The sequence below is a fragment of the Misgurnus anguillicaudatus genome, chromosome 10 (genome assembly GCF_027580225.2).
Source record: "Misgurnus anguillicaudatus chromosome 10, ASM2758022v2, whole genome shotgun sequence".
In the NCBI taxonomy this organism is placed as follows: domain Eukaryota; kingdom Metazoa; phylum Chordata; class Actinopteri; order Cypriniformes; family Cobitidae; genus Misgurnus; species Misgurnus anguillicaudatus.
The window spans coordinates 18,369,181-18,395,212 of NC_073346.2; the positions used below are offsets into that span (position 1 = coordinate 18,369,181).

The following is a 26,032-nucleotide window of genomic DNA, read 5'->3' on the forward strand; positions in this document are numbered from 1 at the left end:
ATGTAACAATGACATCCTAACCCAAACCTACCTTAAGCAACTCTGAAATCTAACCCTAAACCCAAACGAAAATGGTTTAAAAAACAGAAAAAATTGAGAAACCAATAAATAAAACGACTAAAAAAGCGCCTTTTAAGTGAATGGGAAGGACTGGTGTATCATATGCACGCCAAAGTGGAATTAGATTTTTACGATTCTTACACTTCGTGCTATTTATACGCATCTACATGAGACTGGGTAGAATTTAAGGGGTGAGACAACCAAAATCCACAGGGTTCAAATAGTTTTTTTCGGTAGGCCCAAACAGGACAATTTGTGTTTTTACTTCATTCAGATGCAGAAAATTATTGGATGGAAATGTTTTTAAAAAGTCTATTAATTGATTTATGGCAGACCTATCATTATGCATACATTTTATAGGTCACAAGCCCAACCATTAGGCTACGACTGCCCGTCTAAAAGCAGTCTAGAACTGACGAAAGTCCCATGAACAGACTACAACTGAAGATTGTGACATAAGAATGGCAAAGCATCACCAAAAATGAAAACTTTTGCAGCCTCATGCAATATTAAAAACTAATGTTTTATTTATTAATTTGTCCTATTTGATCCCCTTAAAAGGGACTGTACTTAAAAATGGTAGCAATTCACATAATATTTTTGTTTAACTCTTGAATGAAAGCTGAAAGTTTGCACATTGTTATCTTGATTGTTTTATTTTAAATCTTCTCTGATGACATTTAGAGCCAAATTTATGAAAACTGTGTCAGTGTCAAAATATAATGGACCTGAATGTACATATTAGTTCTGCATTGCTGCTCATCTGACATTCTTGTGTATCTTTAGCTAACAACTGTGTAAAATAAATCAGTGTTTCTCTCAGTTCTCTTTTCTTTAACTTTATATTTCTCTCTTCTCTATTCTCATATACCTTTCACTTGCCCAGTAAACCCTAGTTTACTCAAATGATTTGAGGAAACATGTTTGAGTATAAGTCTTCCAGAACTTGTGGACTTCACACATTCAATTAATTGTCAAGTATATCTAATTATATAGTTATTCATGTAAAATGTTGTTTATGATTACAGATTTCAACTATATTCGCTCAAACTTAAAACTAAAGAGAATTTATAGAACGTACTGTAAATATCTGAGTTATAATTTCAAAGCTTGACATTTTATTTAATGATTCATGATTCATTACGACATTAGCCTTTTCAATCTGGTGTTTAGTAGTGACGGAAACTAACACAAATGCCCAAATCTCTGCACAAAAAGTTTAAAACCAAAACCAACAACAAAAGTAACACATATGTGTTTGCAAGAATGGGTGCGAGAACAGATGAACAGGACGTGGTATAAAGGTGTGAAATAAACATCCCGTCTCATGAGCAGGTGAGTCAGACAAGCACATTTAATTATATAAGAAAAAAACCCAGGTACTGCATGCTTGCGGCATTAATCTCTGTCAGTAAGTAAAAATGTCATATTTAAGCTGACTTACTGAAAAATTGGGAGGGCTTATAAAACAAAAACAGACATAAAAATAGACTTGAATTTACTAGACAGATGCTGAAAAATACCTCGAATTTGCACAAATTCACAATGAAAACACGAAAACAATCTTTTCCTGTCTTAATATAGGCAATAAGAAAGTATCTAAGAAAAGATATTGATAGATGAAAAGTTTGATAAAGATTAAGAAGATTGACTGAGTTAAATAATAATCAATAATAAACAATGACACTTAAAATGCAAATCATGTACAGGTACTTATCTAATGTCTGGATCTCACAGTGGGTAATATTTCATTGAGTAAATGACATTTTATAAATAGAATTGTGAATGAATACTGATCTTTATCTTACAGTATTTCCTCTAAACTTTGGTGCTCCCTTCCTCAAGCTACCCCCCCCCCTCTCTCTCTCTCTCTCTCTCTCTCTCTCTCTCAGGCAACTGAAAGCTGTGACCTATACATTTAATACTGAGCAACTCTCATTGTGTCAATCATTTTGGCATCTGTCAACTACTGTGAGATCCCACACCTAACATAGGTAGGGTTTTTCATCCTTTTAAACTATTTCTCTTTTTTAGGCAACTATCTATTTTGTGAAGTCACACCATTGTTTTAATGCTCGTTTTCTGCAGATCAGAACATTGCTTTGAAATGCTTTTAATGTAAATCTTGCTTCCCTTGTCTTGGTGTTGGGTGGATGTGCAATGATAAGCTTCAGTATTAGCATTCATTTTATTTTTAAATAAATAAAGTACACTATAAGAACGGATGTGTTAATTTTAACACATTGTTTTGTGTTATCGTATTTAACACATTTTGTGTTGATTTTTGTTCAAATAAATAAAAGGGACAACACATGTGTTAAAAACAACACAAAGTGTGCTGTTTCAAAAATAAAACAGAGATGTGTTAAGTTAAGAACAACACATAAGATGTGACACAATATTTTAACACATTCGTTTTAAGAGTGTAGGGGTGAGCGGGGCACAAACCAATGCAAGGTTAATTGTAACACCTTGTGCGTAACACCACTTTTTCATAGTTACACAGGGCAGACTGTTTTTTTGTCTTTGTCTTCTGTACATTTATGGAGACATTAAAGAGTGGTTTGTAGGCATGAATGTAAATGTATGTTTTTTGAAAGAAAATCATGTTTTTCGATTTTTGAATTGGGTCATCAGTTCAGTCCCTCGACTTTGCTGGTCGTCATGAGCGCTGAAGAAACTGTTATCTTCCTCCACAAGGATCGCTCTCTGGCTGTCTTCAGGAGGGCCGACACGTTCATGCCTGTCCATTCTTTAATGTTATCAGAATTGTGTGTGTTATTAGTCACCAAATTCAACCTAATATTATCTTAATCACAGACTTGTTACTTAAAACAATAGTTCTCAAACTGGGGCCACGAGATGGTGCCAGGTTTTATGACATTTTATAAAATATATCACAAATTAAGTGTAATTAAAATAAAAAAAGTAGGCCTACAAACCAACAGCACTTTGTAAAATTTAATATATTTTGTTTAATTAAAATGTTACATTTTAGAACTGTTATTGTCATTAAATTTTCTTCGGGGAGGCGTGAAGGAATGGGGCACATGCTGAAAAAGTTTGAGAACCACTGACTTAACATTGCACCAGGGCTGCCAACCCTCATGCAATTGACCCCATTCTCATGCTCTCACACCACAAATCCATTTTCTCATGCAAGCTCGTGCCCACCATTGAGATCCCTATTGAGTATAGGGCTGGGCAAAAAAAAAAAAATTTTTCGATTAATCGTTTTTTAAACATGGTTATTACAGTAACCGGAGCACAACCATTTTCCCGCAGTCTTTTCCAAGAATTCAACACAAAAATAGCTAAAAATCCACACTATTATAAATTGGCAATGGTTACTTTAGTAAAGAACTTATATAAAAATGATCATTTAGGAAACAATAATCATAATAATAATTTAATAACGAACCCAAGATGACCAACCCCCTACATACCAAGGTTAGTTTTAAGACCTAAATATACATAATGAAATGAAAACAATGTGAATTCCATGACATTCCAACTAAAACTGATTGAGTAAGATTCTTTCCCTGTAGGATGGACAGTGGTGGCCATTGACTTCTCTTCCGAGGGGTGCAAATTCAAAATATATGTTTGGTGTGTCATGTGTGTTGCTTGTCATGTCAAAAGATGTGTTCGGTGCGTCATGTGAACCTATCCGCATTGTGCGTCATGTCGAATACATGCCTGCTGCACACGGTCGAAAGGGTTTATGATAAAAGAGACGCTCACATTCACAAAATACTCTCATGACACTCACTTAACACTAAACTCTGATTACACATGAGATTAAATGAGTATCTGGCAAACGCAAGTGTCTCTTTTATCATAAAACCCTTTGAAGCGTCTGCAGCAGACATGTATTTCGTCATGACGCGTAGTGCACAAAGGTTCACATGACACACCAAACACATATTTTGATGTGACGAGCCACACACATGACGGGCTAAATACATGTTTTGACTAGATTCGCATTGTGCGCCCTCGAAAAAGAAGTCAGCAGCCGCCACTGAGGACAGCCCAATATTGAATGGAAACACCAAGCAGTAAAATCTTGTGACCTTTAGAGATGTAAGTTTTGAATCACTCGAGAATATTGTTCAGTGGTTTTCCCTGTAGAATAGATTGTGACACTTCAGATTGTGTGTTATACTGCCATGAACAAGACACTTTTCAAAGAAATGGTAGTTTTACCAAGAATGAGAGAAAGAAAGCAACAGATATGAAGATCACGGTTTATGTCATGACTGATCTGAATTGTATTATGACTAATGGGACATCACAAATGAATGTGCTCTGTGGTCAATGTGGTTTTACATTTTTGATTCTGTTCAAATGATCCCTTTATCTGAACGTGAAACCACCTGATTGTGACAAAAATGCATGACTGCCTAATGTTATCAAAAAATAAATGAATGGCTTGCCATTATGTCAGAAGGAAGCTTATTGCCCCCTTCTGGAAATAAAAGTAGGAGAGAAAGTACCTTACACTTTACAGTGGTTCTCAATCCTTTTCAGCACGATGTCCCCTTGTGTAGTTTAAGTCTCCTTTTGTCTCATCTTGATTAAAATGCATAAAATAACACTTTTTTTACACTGGCCGCATACGAAATCTCTAACATGCTGCCTTTGGAGGCAGCTTTCCAAGCTAGGAAAGCATCAAGGCACATCTGAATCCAATATGGCTAACACACACAATCACAAATGTATTTACTCTCCGAAAGACTGCAATCTTAAATTTTCAGGTTTAATTCAGTTAAGTGTTCGAGTTTATTCAACTTAATATTTTCAATTTTGTCCAGTGATGAGTTGCTGTAAATCACATTGTCAGCCAAATGTGATTTAATGTGGTCATGTGATACAAGAAACCTCTGTGGTTAATCAAAAATACAATTTATACTAAATTATTTTGTTTAATTTTGTTGAAGGGGAGTGTAATGTAAAAGAATCAAAACAATGATTTTCAGTTTAACCAATAAAATATGAACTTTAAATATATAACAGATGTTTGTCAGTGTAGCCAAAAATAACATGCAAGTCAAGTTTAAAGTTTGGCTTGTGTTATTTCTCACACGAAAACATTCTCAGTGCATAAGAAACTTATTTTCAGTTTGTTTTTCTTTGCAGAAGATGAGCTCAATAGTCACCTATTCAATGGAGGATCTGAACATTTCTGATTTAAGCAACTACAGTGATTATAACTACTCTGATTATGACTGCTGTTCTGGAGATGTGTGTGATCAGGAGTCCAGCATGCACTTTGATTCAATTTTTATTCCAATCCTTTACTCTCTGGCGCTTGTAGTTGGGCTGGTGGGAAATGGGCTCGTGTTGGTAGTGCTGTGGAAGAAAAAGCTAAGCTTGAATGTCACAGACATCTTCATCCTTCACCTGAGCTTAGCAGACGTTCTGCTTCTGATGACTTTTCCTCTATGGGCTGCAGAGGCGGTGAATGAGTGGAGCTTTGGCACCGGACTCTGCAAACTGGCAGGAGCTCTGTTCAGGGTGAGGAAAGAGTCTTTATACATATAATCTACAACCCCAAATCAGAAAAGGTGGGACACTGTAGAAATTGTGAGTAAAAAAGGAATGGAAAAATTTACAAATCTCATGCACTTATATTTTATTCACAATAGAATATAACATATCAAATGTTGAAAGTGAGACATTTTGAAATGTCATGCCAAATATTGTCTCATTTTGGATTTCATGAGAGCTACACATTCCAAAAATGTTGGGACAGGTAGCAATAAGAGGCCAGAACATTTAAATGTACATATAAGGAACTTCTGAAGGACCAATTTGCAACTTATTCGGTCAATTGGCAACATGATTGTGTACAAAAAGAGCCTCTCAGAGTGGCAGTGTCTCTCAGAAGTCAAGATGGGCAAAGAATCACCAATTCCCCCAATGCTGAAGCAAAAAATAATTTTCTGAGTTTCTCAGAAAAAAATTGCAAAGAGTTTGAAGTTATAATCATCTACAGTGCATAATATATAAGTTCATGAGATTTGTAAAATATTCCATTCCTTTTTTACTCACAATTACTTGGGGTTGTATATTCACAATATAGCTTATTGTTTTTATGAAACCAGTATGATAAAACACAAATGTTAGGGACACAAATGTTTAATTCAATTTCAATTCAATTCAATTTTATTTATATAACGCTTTTCACAATTGTTAATTGTTTAAAAGCAGCTTTACATTAATAGATGTAGGAAAAGCATAGAAAAGCATTAAAAGTATTAATGTAATACTTTTATGTAAAATCATAAAATTATTAATTTAATAAGTAATAATTTAAGTGAAGAGGTCATAGCTGTGCTATCTTGACAAAACCATGGCCACTGACCATTCATCAAACAACCATTTTTAACCATTTAACCGTTCTGTCATGTCTTTCTCCCTCAGATCAATTTCTACTGTGGTGTTTTCATGCTTGCTTGCATCAGTCTTGACCGCTACCTATCCATCGTCCATGCAGTGCAGATGTATTCTCGTAAGAAGCCCATGGTGGTTCATCGTTGCTGTCTGGCCGTCTGGCTGTTCTGCCTTCTGCTCTCCATTCCTGACTGGACGTTCCGTGTGGCCACCTTGGACTCTAGACGTAATAAAACAGAATGTGTTCCCTGGTTCCCAGATGAGTCTGAATGGTATCTGGCCACTCGTGTCCTCTGTCATGTTGTGGGCTTCGCTCTGCCTGCAATAATGCTTCTGTTTTGTTACACCTGCATCCTGCTGCGGTTGCAGCGCGGCTCCCAGGGCATGCAGAAGAAGCGGGCCATGCGTGTCATCATAGCCCTGGTACTGGCCTTCTTTATCAGCTGGACACCCTATAACATCACCCTTATAATTGACACCGTCCACACCGGATATTCCCAATCCGGCAACCAAACATCCTGTGGTAGCCTCACAGCGTTGGATATAGCGCTCACAGCTACTTCCACATTAGCTTACTTGCACTGCTGTGTCAACCCAGTGCTTTACGCTTTCATTGGGGTGAAATTTCGGCAACATCTGGTGGATCTTATGAGGCCTTTAGGATTCACAATTAAAGGCCCAGCAGGGTTGATGTCACGGAGGAGCTCTGCATGGTCAGAGTCAGTGGACACCTCACATACTTCTGCTTTCTAAAATGTTCACATGTGGCAATAAACTTAAATATGTACTCGTTTTCTGCAACCTTTACCTGTTGTATTAGTTGTACTGCGGTGCTGTCCTATATGGTTTAAAGACAGCATAAAAACAGGTATGCAGAGAGATTTGTTAAAAAATGAGGCAGCTGCAGAAGGTTCTCAATTGTTTCTTAATTAATTTGTTTGTATTAAAAAAAAAAAAAAACAGAAAAACAACAAAATAAATAAAAACTGATTGGTCCAAAGTCACACTTTGGAGTTTTAGAGTAAAACTGTTCCAAGTAAACATTTACTGATATTTTTTATATCTAAGTAGTTGCTACTGTATATTATATTTGCTTTGTAGTTTTTCCGTTATATCACTGTTTTAAAATATATTTTGCTGTGTGTGTTTAAAATAGCCAAATAATAAGCACATCTTGGACAAATTCATTACTTAGTTGTAGGACTTTAAGCTCCCTGTCAAATTTTATATTGCATTATCATAATATTTTTATATATTATGTTGGCTTTTTGTACATATCTAAAACACAAGAAGTTTGTCTCTTTATAATACAACAACTGCAAATAAAATGAATTCAATAAAAGCTGCATCAAAGAGTATATGATTTTTTTACCACATTACCATATAGCCTACCATTATACCACATCAATATGTTTTACATTTTCAGGGGTAAGTATGCAAAGCCATTTTCACCACATAAGAAAAAAACTAAAAGTCGAAAATATGACTTTTAAAATAATCATTTATTTTTACTTTATTATAATTTATTTTACTTTAAATTTATAATATAAGATAATTTTTTATTAATAATTTTAATTTCTACTTTATATCTCATACGCTAATTATGATTTACCAGAGCATGATTTTTTTTATCTCATAATTATTACTTTAAAAGTCGAAGTTATTACTTTTTATCTCATAATTGTGACTTTTAAAGTAATACTTTCGACTGTTTATCTCATAATTATAATTTACCTAGAGCATGTTTTTTTTCTAATGTGGCGGAATTGGGCTTCCATAGAGTGAGAGACTCGAGAGTCGACGTCATCACGATACAGTCTTTTGTAAACTGTAGTTTTATTTATGTCAAATAATGTTATTTAGTAAATAATTAGTGTTATGTTTATTTTCCTTTGTACTGCCATGTGGTAGCAAATTTTTGCAAACATTTTTGACTTTATTATTGAAAGTAGGTCTATTGTTTATTTTAAAGTGAAAACGTTGTTTGAGGTTCTCTATGCGAGTCAGAAAGATAAACAAACTCACACATATTTGATTAACTGTTTTTATTGTATTTTATCAAATAGTTTTGATGACTTTTCATGAATTTTCTGTCTGTGAATTTTAAGCAGATAACCCCGTTGTCCAGCAGGTGGCAGTAGGTGAACCTCATTGTTTACGGAAGAAAGTTGAGGTTCTGTTGCTTTCAGAAAGGATCGAATACAACACGTTTATAGCCATAGTCTTCTATTTTCTGTTAATTAACATGTTATTAACATGCTAGTGGACATCTTGCTGCTTGAAGAAAGCAGTCAATTCTGCGACATATTTACAAACTTTCGTATTTAAGCGTCGTTTTTGGATTTTGAAGACTCTTCATGCAGAAACATGCACATATTCAGCGTGTTAGTAACGCTGATGCTTCACATAAACGCTCACTGCATGATTCTGAATGTGACATCACAGGACCGATTAAACATAGTCATGATTATGGCTGATGCGTTTGTAAGTAGCCTAAATCATTTTGCATAGATGTCATTCAAATGAAATTACTTTTTAATAATGACAGTTTAATTTCATTAACATTTCTAGTATTTATAACTCTACATCATGTGATCAGAAACTACTGTGTTTTAAACACAGTAAGCACCCCGTCTTGTACACAGCATGCATACTAACGTTACTAGGATAACTTTCTTAGGGCAGTCTCTGTGTTTTATTTCTGAAGGATGGGAGGTTAAGTTTTCACCCAGGGAATAAAGTTGTACAACTGCCATACATCAACTATATGAGGGGAATGGGTAGTGTTTTTCTCAATTGTTACACCAATTCACCGATCTGCTGTCCTTCAAGAGCAGGTAAATACTTTTTATACAGATATTATCTGTGTTCCTAGATTAAACAGCTATTACAGATTAATAATCTTAATGAAATGTATTTCTGTTGACAGCTATGTGGAGTGGACAGTTTGTTCATTTAACTCAGGCCTGGAACAACTATAAATGTCTTGATCCCAATGCTACTACATGGATGGACCAATTACAAAAGAGAGGTTACCATACTCATGCCATGGGGAAATTGGATTACACATCAGGAGGTCACTCTGTCAGGTGACATAAAGAGGAGATATAGTACTTTCTTAAAGGGACACACCTCCTTTTTTGAAAATATGCTCATTTTCCAGCTCCCCTAGAGTATATTTGATTTTTACCATTTTGGAACCCATTCAGCCGATCTCCGGGTCTGGCGCTAGCACTTTTAGCACAGCTTAGCATAATCCATTGAATCTGAGTAGACCATTAGCATTGCGCTAAAAATAACCAAAACGTTTTTATATTTTTCATATTTAAAACTTGACTCTCCTGTATTTACACACTTTTTGGCCGTAACATGGCTGCAGGAGGCGCAATGATATTACGCAGCACCTGAAAATAGTTCCCTGCCATTGAAAGTTACTAAGGGGACTATTTTTGGCTGCTGCATAAAATTATTGCGCCTCCTGCAACCATCCACAGCAAAGTCCGTGATTTTTTCGCCAGAATGCGAGTATAGTTCCTAGCCATATCTGCTTAGAAAATTGCAACTTTGATTTTCTGTTGGTCTTGGTGCATGATGTAGCTGCGGAAGAGTCAAGTTTTAAATAGGAAAAATATTGGTTATTTTTTAGCGCAATGCTAATGGTCTAATCAGATTCAATGGATTATGCTAAGCTATGCTAAAAGTGATACAGCCAGAACCGGAGATCGGCTGAATGGATTTCAAAACTGTAATTTTTTAAAAAGTGGAGTGTCCCTTTAAGACACACCTAAAAAGGTTTGAATTTATAGTGGATATTGGATAGTGGGGCACTCCAATGAACACACTTATGTTTGCTAAAAATAAACACTTGAGACAGTGTAAGTTACCCAATGAGAGGGGTTAATTGTGACACATCATTTGATACAAAAATCTATTTGAACAAAAAAAATTAAATGTTTTCACTTGATATCATGCCCTAAGGGATCGCCCCTATGGCAAGCATTATGCCAAAAAGCATTATCGGCTGTATCTCTGCTATGCTTTGGTGTATAAACATGTCATGTATCACTTTACATGTGTCATTGACACCACATCTTGACTGTATCATAAAATTTGGTGACAGGGACACCTACTGGTCAAAAATTATACAACATTTTATATAGTTGTAAGTGGTTTTAAATGTGTATCTTGCTCGGCTTGACTCTGTACTAGCTGCTTGGAGCTAAATTGAAATTATACTTTCTCTGTCCTAAAACTGTCTATCTTTCATTCTTTATGCCATTCCAGCATCTAGTGAAGATCAAAATGAGAGAATAGTTTATTAACACTTGGTTAAATTTGAAACAGTGTTTATAAATTGTTCTCTAATTTTTCCCGTCACTGTATATTCAAAGTATTTTTCAAGTCAATACCCACATGACAAAAAAATCAAACATCTGTTTCGAAATTTCGGACTAAATTATGACTGTTTGTTTTTAAGTAATCGTGTGGAGGCCTGGACCAGAGATGTACCATTCTTATTAAGACAAGAGGGTCGTCCAGTCACAGACCTGGTGGGTGATATGTCCACAAAGAGGGTCATGACTAAAGATTGGAACATAACTGATGCTGCAGCCCACTGGATCAAACACACAGCTACATCTCTCTCCAAGCCGTTTGCATTATATCTGGGGCTAAATCTTCCTCACCCCTACCGCACAGACTCCCTAGGGCCCACAGCTGGAGGCTCCACCTTCCGCACCTCTCCATATTGGCTTGACAAGGTAGGTTGCATTGCTTAATGTAATAAGAGCAGAAAAATATCAATTGGGTTGTATAAAACAACAAAATTTTTTGCTTTGTCAGAAACAGCTCTGTTTATGGCAACCCGCTGCCCTGCATGTCTGTTTAAATAATAGTGAGCTACTACTCATCGTAAACAAAGCAAACCAAGAAAACATTTCACATAAGTGACAATACTGCCTCATCTAAACTTACACTAGTGGCGAACCTCAGAGAGGACCTGAACTTTGTTTAAAGGGGCAATAAGTAGGAATTACCCCATCTAGAGGAGAAATTGTATTTTGCATTCAAACGAACAGTGCTCTCTAGCGCCTCGCCTTTCCAAATGCGTGTTGAAACTACGGTAGCTGTTATGTAATCACTGATCTCCTTGTCCATTGCAGCTGGTTCACGTGTTCTGAATGAAAAAGCGTTGTGGAAACGCGTTGGTAGGCACGTGCTTTTTGTCCCTCTCTGCTATTCTAGTTTATCAATACGGCGGAACGATATGGATGCCTCCTTGGACTAACCCGTTCAATGTAAGTAAAGAGAAGAAATTCTAAGCTTACAAAGAAAAGTCAGATCACTGGCAGAGGTCATTTGACACCAATGAGGACATATTCATGAATGAAGACATTGATTTTGATTAATAAAACACTTAAAATCCTACTTACAGTCCCTTTAAATGAACATTTCAAAACTTATAACATATTTTTTTATTTCAGACCAATCAGCGCATGACATTAAACTAGCCTACTGATTTCTGATATTTTTATCAGACATCCCGTAGACCAGGGGTTCTCAAAGTCCGGACTCTGGTCCGGATCCGGACCCGACGGGAACTTGATCCGGACCCGCGTCCACTTCGTATTACAAGTGCATTAATTTATATGTGATTGATTTAATGTGTGCATTTGCTACTTTACAAATGCATATTAAACTTGTAAACCATTCGTTTAGTTTTTTTATTCTTTTTAGATTTAAGAGTATTCCTGGTCCGAAAATAAAACGAGTTATTAAAAAATTTCCTGTGTGACGCTGTAGCCATCAGACCCAGATATTATGCACAGCTACTTCATGTACTACGGCTTTTGATCAGTAAATCCTTATCGACCTGAAATCACTGTTGGTTTGAGTCGTTTAAAACATGCATTTGAAAAAGCAACACTCGTCAAACATAATCTTTATAAATTTTTTTTATTATCATGAAAATACCTGAAAAGGTTTGAAGAACAGCAATATAAATATATCCTTAATACATTTCCTGGAGCTGCGTGTGTCTGGTTCTTCGCTGGTTCTTCGCATATTAAGTTTCTGCCCGAGAGCGCCCCCTGGCTTTTGGATGTAGCGGCATTTCACCGTAATTCATTGAGAAGCAGAGCAAGCATCATCAGCCAATTGATAGGTGCACACACTGCACACCTAATTTTGGTCAGTGTCTCTGCCTACCAACCACACTTTTTTGCCATGGTTTATGCATATGATGGAGAAGAAACTGTGCCATTCTCTAATTAGGTTGCTCTGTATTTTGCACCTGGTTACTTTTGGCATATTTCTTGTGTTTATTTAAAAAAAAAAATTTTTTACTTGAAATGCAAAATACACTTATGTTTTTCCCAAACTATGTGTGTTGATTTGTTATATAAACAAATGATTTACATAAAGTTTTTCCGGACCTATGAAAATGATGAGAATTCAGATTTGGACCTTTGAATGTAAACTTTGAGAACCCCTGCCGTAGACTTTTATCGTTGACATTTCGTTCTCGACTCACAATGCTGATTCTCATTCTCACTGTGGCGCCAGCACAACTGGTAAATTTTTATGAAAAGATTTTAATAAAGTAAAGTAGCAAATCTTATGAAGCAAATCTTTGATTTGTCTCGTCAATACAGTAGCAAATAAAGCAACAGTAGCAAAACTTATAGTTCAGAGATTTCAGTAAAGTAGCAAATCTTATAAAGCAAATCTTCATTCTATGTCATCCAAACAGTAGCAAATATTATAGGTCAGCAAAACAATGATTCAAACAGTGGTGGCCGGTGACTTCTCTTTTCGAGGGGTGCAAATGTAAAATATGTGTTTGGAGTGTCGTGTGTGTTGCTCGTCATGTCAAAATATGTGTTTGTTGCGTCATGTGCATCACGCATCTTGTCAAAAGATGTGCCTGCTGCACACACATTGAAAGGGTTTATGATAAGAGACGTTCACATTTGCACGCAAGACAGTAACTTAACACTAAACTCTGATTACACGTGAGATTATGCAATTATCTGACAAACCCGAGCGTCTCTTTTATCATAAACCCTTTGGACGCGTCTGCAGCAGGCACTTATTTTGACATGTCAAGCCGCACACGACAGCTAAATACATGTTTTGACAAGCTTCATATTGTGCGCCCTCGAAAAAGAAGTCACCGGCTGCCACTGAATTTATATATCATCAGAATATGATAAGACTTGTCAATCAACACAATGATCATAAAACATCATAGCTCTGAGCAAAAACAACCATACGGTTTAAGTTATCTTTGCATTGTATGTGCAGCAGCATGATGTGTTAATAACAACAACACTGATTGTGGCTTCTTTCAAAGGTTTCTTATGAGCAAGTGACTGTGCCGAAATGGTTAAAGTTTGAAGATATGCACCCTGTGGATTACTATTCCACCTTTACCAAAAACTGCAGCAGCAACTTCACAGACCAAGAGATCAGAAACATACGAGCTTTTTACTATGCCATGTGTGCTGAAACAGACAGCATGATAGGTGAGGAGATTTGATGTATCTGGTTTAATGTACTTTATGTTGTTTTGTCAATAAATGTTTGGGATATTATAACACACTGTGTCGTTCCATCTATAGGTGAGGTGATCGCTGCTATCAGAGACACAGGCTTATTAAACAGCACAGTCATTATGTTCACCTCTGATCATGGAGATCTAGCCATGGAACACAGGCAGTTCTACAAAATGTCCATGTTTGAGGGGAGCGCTCATGTCCCTTTTTTCATAATGGGCCCTGGAATAAAGTCTGGCTTTGAAGTTAGCTTACCTGTTTCACTAGTGGACATATATCCAACCGTGCTTGGTAGGAAACATTATTTTTGTCATTAATAGTACTGGGGTAGGTCCTCTTTGGGTGATAACTTACTTGTTTGCTTATAAAAAAATGTATCTAGGTCATATTTCAACCCAAAATTTAAAAAATTTAATTTACTTTAATGCAAAATATTATGAAGAAAATTAATGAACATAAGGCATTACAACAAATATTATATGTATTTATAAATGTATTAAAAAATAATGTATCATGTCTGAATTACAGTAATGAGAATTATATATGGTCACATCCTTTAAAACATGACTTTCCATCTGCTCTTGTTTTTGTTTGTTAGATCTTGCAGGTGTTTCAAAGCCAGGTGGTCTCAGTGGGCACTCGCTGGTTCCTCTGGTGTCTGTGGTCAGCGGTCGGTCAGCTGAGGCTCATCCTGGCTGGGTGTTCAGTGAATATCATGGTTGCAATGCTAATGCATCAACATACATGCTGAGGATAGCTGAATGGAAGTACATCACATATTCAGATGGCCTGACTGTTCCCCCACAGCTCTTTAGTGAGTTTCTATGATCATTTCTTTAAGATATATAATAATACATCTCTTAGCCACTCTGTACTGCTGCTTTAAAGATGTAATTTTTGTACACTGTTAGAAACAATGGTCAAAATATGCACGCCAGCTTCCACTGGGGCAGTACCCTTTCAAAGCGTTCAGCTTTGCACCCAAAGAGTTCATATTATTTACATATTGCCACTAAATGTATACATATCTTTACCTAATGGTACATATTAGGACCCTTTTAAAGGGTACATAATTTGACTATTGTATACAGGTGTGTGTGTAGTCTCCAGTCAGAAGATTTAGATTTAAAAGATTTCCCTACAATAGTGTTTTAATGACTCTGTTACTCTCCACATAGATTTGTCCAAAGATGAATCAGAATTGAGGAATGTAGCGGCTCTTTTCCCTGATGTGTGCCAGAACTTGGACAAGCAGTTGCGTGTGATTGTTGACTACCCTACTGTATCAAAAGCTGTTCAACAGTACAATAAGCAACAGTTTCTAGATTGGATGCAAAGCCTTGAGGAACATTACTCTCAGGTCATAAGTAATCTGCGCTGGCATGCCGACTGGCAAAAGGATGGCAAGTTTAATGAGAAAAAAATTGAGAAGTGGCTTGCAGGGTTGGAATGACAGTACAGTATTATTATTATTATTATTATATTATTTTATTAATTGTATGTCACTTGTTGTTTTATGTTGCAGATTTGTAAATCGCTTGATAATTCAGTGTATTGTCACAAGAACAAATTCTGCTGCACTCTGCTCAGTTCACCATTAAGAGCTCAGTGGAGTTGTCTTGTGCAATTGTATGGTAATATTATTTATTGATAGTACATGTTTTAAAAGAAAAATGGTTCAAGCATACATACTTACAGACTATAACCAGCTAAAACTGGCTTTTCAGTAGGGAGGCAAAAATTAACATGCAAATTAGCATGAATCAGATAAATTAACATAAAATGATTGTTTTGTTAACATAACATTATAATTATTGTTAAAGTGTGAACGGCACTTTAGTGACTTTGCAAACAGTTGGCAACACTGTGTGAGACAAACAGAATTTTTGTCTCAATTTTCATGTGCTGTATGCTTTCAGTTTCTTTTAACTGGAACAGTTTCTAACTTTAGTCTGTTATCGATCATTGTTTTGGCTTTATAACCAATTAAGTTTCAAACCTGTTAACCCATATTTTGAACAAGGAGATCGGATCTTGTGCAGCTTTTGCATAGACATTGTAATAGAAAGTCTGTAGCTGTGGAATAGTAATTAATAAAAAATGCATCTGAACAGGTGCTTTAAATTTGAACATTTATGCCCAAATGCAGTTGTCACTTCAAGAATGTAATCGAGCAATTGGAAATAGATACATTTGATTTTATATATGTACACATTGTACAAAAAAATGTAAAAAAGCATGTCAATTTAAATAACTGATACTGGCCATGTTAAATTGACGTTTGTAAGCACCTTGGCATAGTCGGACAAATTTAGAATTAAATTAGTAGCATTGTGATTACATTGTAAATTAGAATATATTTTTAATTAAATCATGAAGAATTGATTAATTTCAATATTTCAAAGGATGATTCAACTGTCTTGTATTATCTTTCCTTTTTAGTCTTTCCCCGGTTTTCACAAAAGTTTAATGCTTCCAAAAATATAATATATATATAAACAAATCAAATGAAATAACTTTTTTCAAAAAAGTTTCTCTTCATTTGTTCTCTTTTTATCATCTCTCATATATGGGAATGTTTCTTCAAAAATTGATTATTGCATTTTTGTAAAGGACTTTTGTTAGAGATCTAAAAAATAAGCAGGAACAATGCACTCATGCAGTCCCAACAGATATTAAAAGACAATAAATAAACTAGGAGGTGTTAAAAATATTAGAAATGAAATTTACAAACACTAGATGGCAGTAATACACTATTTAAGTTGTAAACTTACTTAATTAAGTTTTGTGTGTGTGAATGCAACAGAGGAAGTAACTTAGCTAGAACTGAAAAATATGTGCTTTGTATTCTTTTGTGCCTATTTGAATATGTACAATAATGTTGATATAAATTTAGGGAGATATGCTCCTACAGGTGGATAATCACATTATTTGTGTCTCGATAACTAAAATCATAATATTTGTCCAATCTCAAGTTTTACAGGCTATGTGTATTGTTTGCAACATGCATGTTAAGTATCAAGACTTTATCAAATTTCCACCATTTCATTAAACTAAAACAAATGACGCCTTTTGGGGCAAGCTCATGAACGAGATCTTTCTTCAATGACAGAAGGTCAGGTTTGTGTTATATCTGTGAAAACTGCTGTGTAAACTATCAGTGCGGTTATTTAGACCTCGAGCAGAGTCTCGGTTCTTCTTTAAGAACAGTAAGCCAAATTGGTTTACTGTATCTGTCAAGAGTGAGTGATACAGCATTTTGTAGTAGGCCTATATTATGCATAGAAAAGTTTGAATAATGGTCTGGGTGGGTGCTCACATAAACAGACATATTTGTTCGTTTTCCTAAGATGTGCTCTGAATACACTTTAAAATAAGAATTAAAAGAAAACTATGGACAAATTCATAGTTTTGATGAATGATTAAGCTCCAAAACCATTTTAACTTTGCTCTTTATAATGCAAAAACTGCAATGAATCCAAAGATCTGTATTTGTATTTGATTTTTTACATTTACAACATTATAAAAATAGATAGCAATAAACTCAGAGTCTATTGATATCTAGAATCTTTATTATTCACATAACACATAATATAAATATAAAGACAAATCATTAAAACAGTTGGAATTCAACTTTCAAAGGAAATCCTGCAGTACTTAAAATGATCATGAGGTATCATCAGCTCTATTTATAAAGACAATGCATGTGTTGTGACTACCTACATGACTCAGGAATCAAAAGTTGAGAAACCAGTCTGTGTCAAAACAAGTTTGTGTAGATACAGTAGATGTACATGTGATGTTCAAATTACTCTGTGACTTCTAACCTTACCCTACCAAGTCTACAAGCTTTTGCTTTTGTTTTGTAGATACAGGGCTGGTCCATAATACAAAACCAAATCAAAAAACAAATTTCAATACACTGTATGCAAATTCCAGAGCAAAGAGCTCAAACTATCAGTCCACAGCATGCTGCTAAAGCAAAGCAAAAGGAAATGCCAGCACACTGTACAGCAGAGGAGCTACATACCAATGATATTTCATTGATTTCAATTTCAGTTTCTTCTGGAAGTGTTTTATAAGTCTATGTACAAGTAGCCTTCATGACAATTACCAAAATTTTACTTCACAAGTGTCTGTAAAAATAGTCACACAGCTTGCACACAAGGAACAAAATGTTCTCACAAAAAACTTGCGAATAGCAACTTCCTGTCCTTACTTACAGAGTAGCCTGTGAATAGTCTCAATTCAGTAAACTCATCCTAATATGTCATAATAAAACAGAATCCACTCATGTTTAATAATATCAGGACGTTTGTTCATATAATGATGACTAAGGATGAAAAATATGATAACATCTCATGACTATGCAATCACTGTGATCTTTACTATCATGTGTTTTGCAAAAGAGGAAACTGGGTGGGGTGCTAAAATGTGTTGCTATTTTTGTGTTTTTGTTGTAGGCAAAGAGTTTTTAACAACAACATTGTGTCAAAGTAGAAACTGAATAGAAAACTTGAATAGAAGCTTAAATACCAGAGCTTTGATTAATTCTATTCAAATAACTAAATCTATGATAACATGTTCACAAGTTAAAAATGTTTCATCTGATTGTTTAGAAAAAAATAATTGTTTAACTTTTTGTCTTATCCCCGTTTTGAACGAAGACACAGAGCCTTTTGTTGTTTAGCATGATGAAACATTCAAGTATTCAGAAGGACACTCCTGTCAGCACAGCACAAGCCTAGATCATATACAATGAACCTCTTTCTCTCTCCCTCTCTCTCTACTCATGTGTGAAGATATTGCTTTTCATGGAGATTCCAGAAAAATCCCTACAACGTTTTTCCCCAATTCCCATGTTTCATCATGTACTTAAAGAGCAAGGGGGGAGTGCTTTCTCTAAAATTCCATGAAGAGGAAAAGTAAGGGGAGTAAATGTTGTGTAATGTTGGTATAGAAGAACTCATGACCCACACCTATTGGAAATGAGATTTTATTTAACAATGAACAAGCATAAGTGCCAATAAATTATTATAATGAAATATTTTTCTCAATCATTTTTCATCAACATAACACAACATGCTTATAAAATATCATTACTTTTCACTTCCCTTTCAAAGTCTATTTACCAGTAAAAACACATCATACCTTGTTAAGAACCTCACAGTCAATCTGAAACATATTCGACAGATGTCCTCAATGTTTTGATATGGATATTACCGTATGCTCCGGAGTATAAGTCGCATCAGTCAAAAATGCGTTTTGAAGAGGAAAATCAATATATAAGTCGCACTGGACTATACGTGGCGTTTATTTAGAAAATGATTTCACAAAATCCAAGCCGAAGAACAGACATTTAATCTGGAAAGACAAGTTATTTAACTAAACAATAGCACAGAACAGAAGCCTGAATAGGTGTCTGTACATGTTAAAGTAAAATTAATAGTTATTTACACGATAAACAATAGCATACAGAACATACATGAGAGGCTGAATAGACTAAATTAACACGACAAGCCAAATCAAGTTCAAAAAGGTCCCAAAGTCATTCCGCATCACTGAATCCATTGAATTACATAAATACAGGAGCAGCATAGAGCGGACTCTCGCGGCTGTAGACGGTAATGGTTTCTCTTGGTTCATATGAAATAATTTTGACGTTTAAGTCGCACCTGACTAGAAGTTCCAGGACCCGCCAAACTATGAATAAAGTGTGACTTATAGTCCGGAAAATACGATAGTATCCCCACAGCAGCTTTAAACAGCCTTTCAATGCAATCGGTATTCGTAACTACAGACCACAATCATCAAAATAGTTTTTTAAATGATGACTGTTAATGCAGATCAATACGCAGATTATCAGATTATTATTATTATTATTAGTGAATATATCGGTTTAGCCTGTTAAAAGTCATCAAAACTGAAATTAAAACCATTATTTAAAGAATATTGTGCCATTTATTATTTATAAATGACTTATCTGTGAGCTTCATTATTTATTATATTTTAATTCATATGCTCTCTAAATCTTTAATCAAAAACGCTAATCTCTTCCCCTCCTTGAAACAACCTCTCTTTACTTCCTGTCACGAGGAATTGCTTGAAGGGCAACATGAAATCAAGTCCCACCTACATTTTTTTCTCATTTCAGAAGCTGTTTCACTTGGACATACATCACGACAGAGAAAATAAGACAATCGCTACTTCCGTTTCATGATGACTAAGATTTAAAAAAAAAACATAGCCTGCTACAACTTTAAGACCAAGCCTCTGGGAACTGAAAGCTCCAGTAGCGTGGAACAATAATGTTTTGTAGCAATCTACTAGCTTTTAGGAAAATGTTACATCACCTACTTAATATTCATGAGTTGATTAGGTTTGACATGTATCCCACTTTTCATCATCCCTACACCTATGATTTTAAAACACTATTTCAAAACACTCAAGACAAGCGAACATATAATAATACATTTGACATGCATGAAAGTAAATAATATTAAAGTGCAAATAAGAAAATAACTGGACGTATTTATCATTTTCCAAAAAAAGGCTACTTAGCATCCATAACTGTAATGCATTATGCAACTATCCAACCCATTGACATTTCTAGCACCGTACTTTCAAGTTGGGTTACAGAAACACACGTCTCCCAGTTTCTGTTCCTGTACAGGAACAAGACAAACATCTTCCCAGAAACAAAGTTAAAAACCCATCCATCAACCACCAATAAGCTATTTCATAACTTGGTGTGATTGTATCTACAGCTTTTGAGTTGAATAAATTATGTTGTAAATAAATTAAATTATTAATGATATACAGTATTCAACAGTCAATACATGATCCGTGTTTCCTCACACGTTCTGATCCTGGGCTGTTTGATTAATGTCATTCATAGGATGAAGTGAATTCTGTTCCTCTTGCTGAACACCAGCACAACCGCTTCCCTCACCGCAGTCCCAAAGCGAAACCTCATTGCTGTCTTCATCAAAACATTTTGACTTCACCAAAGACATAGCACGTCGCTGAAACTCTTTAGAGAAGCAGAGGTAAATCACAGGTTTGACCACACAATGGATGAGCCCCAAAACGGCTGTCGCATCGACAGCTGTCCATCGCTTTCCTTCACACCATTTTGAAGCTGTTGATGTGGAGACAGTGTCCACAACGAAGGCAACGTTATAGGGAGTCCAGCCCACAATGCACGCCAGCCCTAGCGCTACAAAGACACATGTTCTTCTGTCCCGCGGTCCACTGGTTTTGCGCCGTACATACAGCAAGATGCTACAGAACAGCAGCACAAGTGCAGGCAAAATAACACCCACGGCAAGAAGTAAAAGACGGATGGAAATACGCATGCCATTATTGGGGTAAACGTGATTGCATTGCCATTTCTCCGGAGTCGTTTCATCCATGATGGCTTCCAGATAGATCCAGTCCGGAATGGAAAGGAGCAGACTGATGAACCAGACAATCACGCAGCTGAGGTGAACCACACTGGGATTATTACGGGAAAACATCTCCACTCCACGGACGCTGGACAGGTAACGCTCAAGACCAATGAGGGCCAGGATGAAGATACAACAGTATAAATTCATCTGATGAAGAAAGATAAAGGAACTGTTAATCAAAACTTATAAACCTGTAGTGTATTCATGAATATCAGTCATGTGACCTTTTACGTCATTCAAGTTGCCTGCCGCCATCTTGAGTACCTACCGAGTACCAGTAGGCTACTGACAAGCATTGGCTAGCTTGCTACGATTTACGGATTTCTTATCTTGTACTGTCTATGATTCTTACAGATATGGGAAATGGCTACAAAAGACAACATTTCGCACCTCAACTGTCATGAAATAAACGCTACTTTAAAAAATATATCTTGGTTAGGGTGTGATGCCTACTCGATCCCTGATGCGTTCTTCCAGCCGCTGTCCGCTGCTACCGCACTACCACTATTTTTACAACATAAGAAGGCACGACACAACATGAAACTTTGCTGGAAGTATCACCTGGATCTCTACACATGAACGCGAGCATTGAGAACATTGTTTGTGTACAGAGAGTTTTTCTAAAAAGAAAGATTTTGAACAAATGACTTTGGCTGTTATGTTGTCCGCTCGCCTTCTTTGCCAGACATAAAGAATCAATTTCCGAATGCGAATGAATGAATCTCATATGAGGCTCCTTTTTCACTAGAAATATTGTTTTTCACTCGCGACAAAACAAGGAATTATCCGTGCATTTTTATAGAACTATGCTTTAGGAGCTATCCATCTTTACCAGCGCTGCGTCCGAAACCGCATACTGTATAGTAGGTACTGAATTAGATGAAGTACCTACTTACTTGGCATTAAAACAGTAGGTACTGTATAGTATGAATCCTGGTAGTATGAATGAGATTCGGACGTACTACATCCGCCATGTTGCTACATCACGTGACATACGTCATCATCACGTCATGTCATTTCAGCGCGAAAAGAGCCGCGTGCCTCTTCTTCTTCGTTGGATAACTCCTCGTCCGGGGCATCATGGGATAGTGAAGCGTCCATCGTATGCACACTGCAAAATCTAACCGGAAGTAGTAGGTCATCCGGGTACTTTTCGCATACTGTTTTTCGAATACTATGTATTCGGACATACTACTCGCCTCGCCTACTGCTTTTCGCGTACTATATAGTATGTAGTAGGCGGTTTCGGACGCAGCACAGGTGTGCCTCATAGTCTTGAAAAGTGAAGCTGCTGGCTCTTTGATCGCCCCCTGGTGGCTGGCTGCAGTACAAGTCATAAACCCCGCCCTCTCCATTCAAACGAATGGGACTCTGGTCTGAATAAAAAAATATTTACACTTCCAATAAAAAAGTTTCCGAAAGATGGTTTTGGTCCTTCAGAGAGTTGTTATCACGCTGATATATGTTCAATTGTTCTTTTTTGTGATACGTTTTATTTTAGCTAGTAATTTGATGCTATTGAAACGGGGCATGTTGTTATGATTGGTGTGGTTGAATTGGGCGCATGAGTGTTTGGGGGGAAGTTTGATACCGCAGCTCCGCCTGCGGGTATTTTCATGTGTCCTCTGTACTTGTGTTCTTGAGAATTGGAATTGAACTTTCGACAGTTAATGATGACGTAAAGCGAGCACACAAGGACGCAAGATCGCTGAAGAATGCATATTGAGAAACAGCCTCAGTTGTTCAAAACCTTCTTTTTAGTAAACTCTGTATACACAAACAATGTTCTCAATGCTTGAGTTCACGTGTAGAGACACAGGTGATACTTCGAGCAAAGTATCATGTTGTGTCGAGCCTTCTTAGTGTTGTAAAAATAGCTATTTAGATGCTCACAACATATTGAAGGCATAGCTTCTAGTTCTTTTGCTACCACTTAAGGTGCTCAAAATGGCGGAAGACAAGTTTGAGATGTGAGTGACGTTAGCTGATATTCATGAATAGCAGGGTTTTCAAACTGGCATCCCCCAGAAAGTTCCAAGGGGTCCCCAAAAAGACAAAAAAAGATACAATAAACATTTAGAAAAGTCAAGCTGTGTACCGGTCAAATATTTAAGTATTGTCTCAAGATGTTTTATAGTTTTTTTGTAAGGTATGTTTGTAAAAACGACTTAAAGGAACAGTATGTAGGATTGTGGCCAAAACTTATATTGCAATCACAAAACTTGTGGCTAAAACTGGTACTGCAATCACACAACTGGGGCCCATACCATGAAAATGGTTAAACAAACTCAGGGTTACAGGATTAGTTTCAGGTTGACAAAACCAAGCCAATGTGCAGGCCTTGTTGGTAAAAGCTATTTTCATGGTACCCAAAACCCAGGATTTGCACAATCTAATCCTAAACAAAGCTGGCTAACCAACTAAACCAGCTTCATGGTATAGGCCCCTGGTGGCCAATACACAACATGACAACATAAACATCAGTTGAGGGCTGCAACTCCACTTTTTAAATGACAATATCCTGGCCGGACCACTGTTGTTAGTCATATAAGTATTTGAAATGAAAATTATTTCTTAATGTCTAGTGACATATCAGGGCCATTTTATGATTAATTGATATACATTTCTTACATACTGCTCCTTTAAATGTCCTAATATAACTAAGGCCTAGTCCTGTATTAATCTAAACCCTGTCCGGGAAACTGCCCCTTTATGTTATTTAAAAAATAGATATATATTTTAGGGGGTCCCTTCTCTATAGGTTCATTATATGTGCGGGTCTCTACCATGATAAAGTTTGAAAATATATGGCCTACAGATATATGCATATATGACCTATTTACTGTATAAGACACACATATATTATTTTTTTCCCCATTACACTTTAAAAAACAATTCCCCATTACAAAACTTTGATTTTCACTCCTGTAGCTCAACTGGTAGAGCATTGCATTAGCACTTGGGTTTGATTTCCATGGATCCCACATAATAAAATGTGCACTTTGAATGCACTCCAAGTTGCTTTGGATAAAAACGTCTACTAAACGCACAGGCAAATGCAATGGTTTAAATTCAAATCAAGCCAAAAAAGCCAAGACTTAAACTCACACTAAATCATGCTCTTACCTTGAACAAAGCTCCGGCCAGTTTGCAGAACCCAGTGCCGATAATCCATCCTCTCACTGCATCTACAGCCCAGAGGGGCAGTGTCAACATCAGAAGAACATCAGCTACACCCAAATGGAGGATGAAGATGTCCATCACACTCCATTTTCGTCTCTTACTCCACAATATCAGCAGTACCAGTCCATTTCCTAGCAAACCCCATAACAGCCCCACTGAATACAACAGTGGGATGAAGACCGTTACGAAGCCACAGAATTGGCAGGGCTGAGAGTCCACATCAGTATACACGTAATCATCATAGTCGAAGGTTGTGTTATTCTCCCACAGTCCGTGCAGATCTACATCCATGTCTGACTACAATACAAGCCTAAAAACACTGCGTGCTGCAAAGAGATGGTTTATATATGCCTATAACTACTTGATCTGATTTATGAATAGTTTTGAGGAATTTCCTGTGAGTTAAGAATCACATGGTGGGGTTTCACATGATGGTGCAACAAAGTGAAAGCGGACTTTCCTAAGAACCTCAGTGCTGCACGCGCCCGGACACGCAAACGGATCCTGTGTCAGCGAGCTCCGTGTCATGAGATTGATTGATTGATGAATAAACAAACAGAGATATGCCTTTAAACCTTACATTACTTTTAAGTATGGTGTACAAATATTACATTGTTTGTTAAGATAGCTGCGCACAGTTTGTTTGGTTAGTGTGTAAGTTACCATTAAATTTAGTAGACGTGTCTGTCTGTTAGGTAAACAAACATAAAACGCGATTCATTACACTGCAAAGGATATGGCTTGAACCCAAGCGCGGTCAAACGACTCAGAAAAGACTCAAATGACACGGAAAGCAGAAATAAACTTAAACTTACAAGTGTGCTCATGTTCCTGTTTCTCACACAAGATGTCTATTTCGCTTTCTCTATCTCTTCTTTACTATCTCTCCTGTAAATCTGTCCGTATTGTTTTCGATTTATCGGTTTGTTTGAGTCGTTTGTTGATCGTGTAAACACAGTGCCTGTTTCCATGTGAAGGGTTTAAAGATGAATAAAGAGTGTTTAACGATGATCACAGATGTTTTAGGTTTTCTTCGTCTTACCTACAGTTTAAGGTTAGCATTCGAACATACAGTATAGCTTTCTAGCTCACTCCTACCCACACCCCGGAAACTTTTGTTTGACTTCTGCCTGCTGCTAAGGTCTAATCTGACACTTTGTAGTAAACATTACATCATTGAGATTTCTGCAGTTGAGTATGCCAACAGTGCCCTCTAGTGTTTGATGTGCTAAAATATAGCTACTAATGTAAAACTAAAACTACTGGTAGAAAATCATTTATTACAATCATAAGACTTTTTTTTTTTTGTTGAGTGTGGTAAAATCATGAAAAAATAATTTTCGTAAGGGGTATACCATGCGATACTTTTTCCGTTTGGTTTTAAAC

At 36.4% G+C, this 26,032-nt stretch overlaps 3 protein-coding genes across 3 annotated transcripts; 2 read left to right on the forward strand and 1 right to left on the reverse strand.

The window, feature by feature from the left end:
- Positions 1-1,703: 1,703 nt before the first annotated feature.
- cxcr3.1 (chemokine (C-X-C motif) receptor 3, tandem duplicate 1) lies at positions 1,704-7,807 on the forward strand. The gene is made up of 3 exons (XM_055211888.2): positions 1,704-2,054; positions 5,200-5,577; positions 6,487-7,807. The coding sequence occupies exons 2-3, from the start codon at positions 5,203-5,205 to the stop codon at positions 7,207-7,209; spliced, it is 1,098 nt and encodes a 365-aa protein (XP_055067863.2). The 5' UTR covers positions 1,704-2,054; positions 5,200-5,202; the 3' UTR covers positions 7,210-7,807.
- A 780-nt stretch (positions 7,808-8,587) lies between these two features.
- Positions 8,588-15,962, forward strand: arsk (arylsulfatase family, member K). The gene is made up of 8 exons (XM_055211814.2): positions 8,588-8,940; positions 9,164-9,293; positions 9,386-9,545; positions 10,934-11,216; positions 13,811-13,982; positions 14,079-14,303; positions 14,611-14,826; positions 15,191-15,962. The coding sequence occupies exons 1-8, from the start codon at positions 8,824-8,826 to the stop codon at positions 15,463-15,465; spliced, it is 1,578 nt and encodes a 525-aa protein (XP_055067789.2). The 5' UTR covers positions 8,588-8,823; the 3' UTR covers positions 15,466-15,962.
- Positions 15,963-20,247: 4,285 nt separating this feature from the next.
- Positions 20,248-25,792, reverse strand: LOC129448312 (C-X-C chemokine receptor type 3). The gene is made up of 2 exons (XM_055210596.2): positions 24,590-25,792; positions 20,248-21,610 (listed from the first exon to the last, which is right to left on the reverse strand). The coding sequence occupies exons 1-2, from the start codon at positions 24,935-24,937 to the stop codon at positions 20,867-20,869; spliced, it is 1,092 nt and encodes a 363-aa protein (XP_055066571.2). The 5' UTR covers positions 24,938-25,792; the 3' UTR covers positions 20,248-20,866.
- Between the last annotated feature and the right edge of the window lie 240 nt (positions 25,793-26,032).

What these genes read in the sequence shown, in the direction of transcription:
- cxcr3.1 (XM_055211888.2), top strand. Translation starts at nt 5,203, where the DNA reads ATGAGCTCAATAGTCACCTATTCAATGGAGGATCTGAACATTTCTGAT. An exon ending in TGGCAGGAGCTCTGTTCAGG is followed by an intron (nt 5,578 to 6,486) that starts GTGAGGAAAGAG and finishes TTTCTCCCTCAG; the next exon opens with ATCAATTTCTACTGTGGTGT.
- arsk (XM_055211814.2), top strand. Translation starts at nt 8,824, where the DNA reads ATGCACATATTCAGCGTGTTAGTAACGCTGATGCTTCACATAAACGCT. An exon ending in CTGCTGTCCTTCAAGAGCAG is followed by an intron (nt 9,294 to 9,385) that starts GTAAATACTTTT and finishes TTCTGTTGACAG; the next exon opens with CTATGTGGAGTGGACAGTTT. An exon ending in TGTTCCCCCACAGCTCTTTA is followed by an intron (nt 14,827 to 15,190) that starts GTGAGTTTCTAT and finishes CTCTCCACATAG; the next exon opens with ATTTGTCCAAAGATGAATCA.
- LOC129448312 (XM_055210596.2), bottom strand. Translation starts at nt 24,937, where the DNA reads ATGGATGTAGATCTGCACGGACTGTGGGAGAATAACACAACCTTCGAC. An exon ending in TGGCCGGAGCTTTGTTCAAG is followed by an intron (nt 21,611 to 24,589) that starts GTAAGAGCATGA and finishes TTTCTTCATCAG; the next exon opens with ATGAATTTATACTGTTGTAT.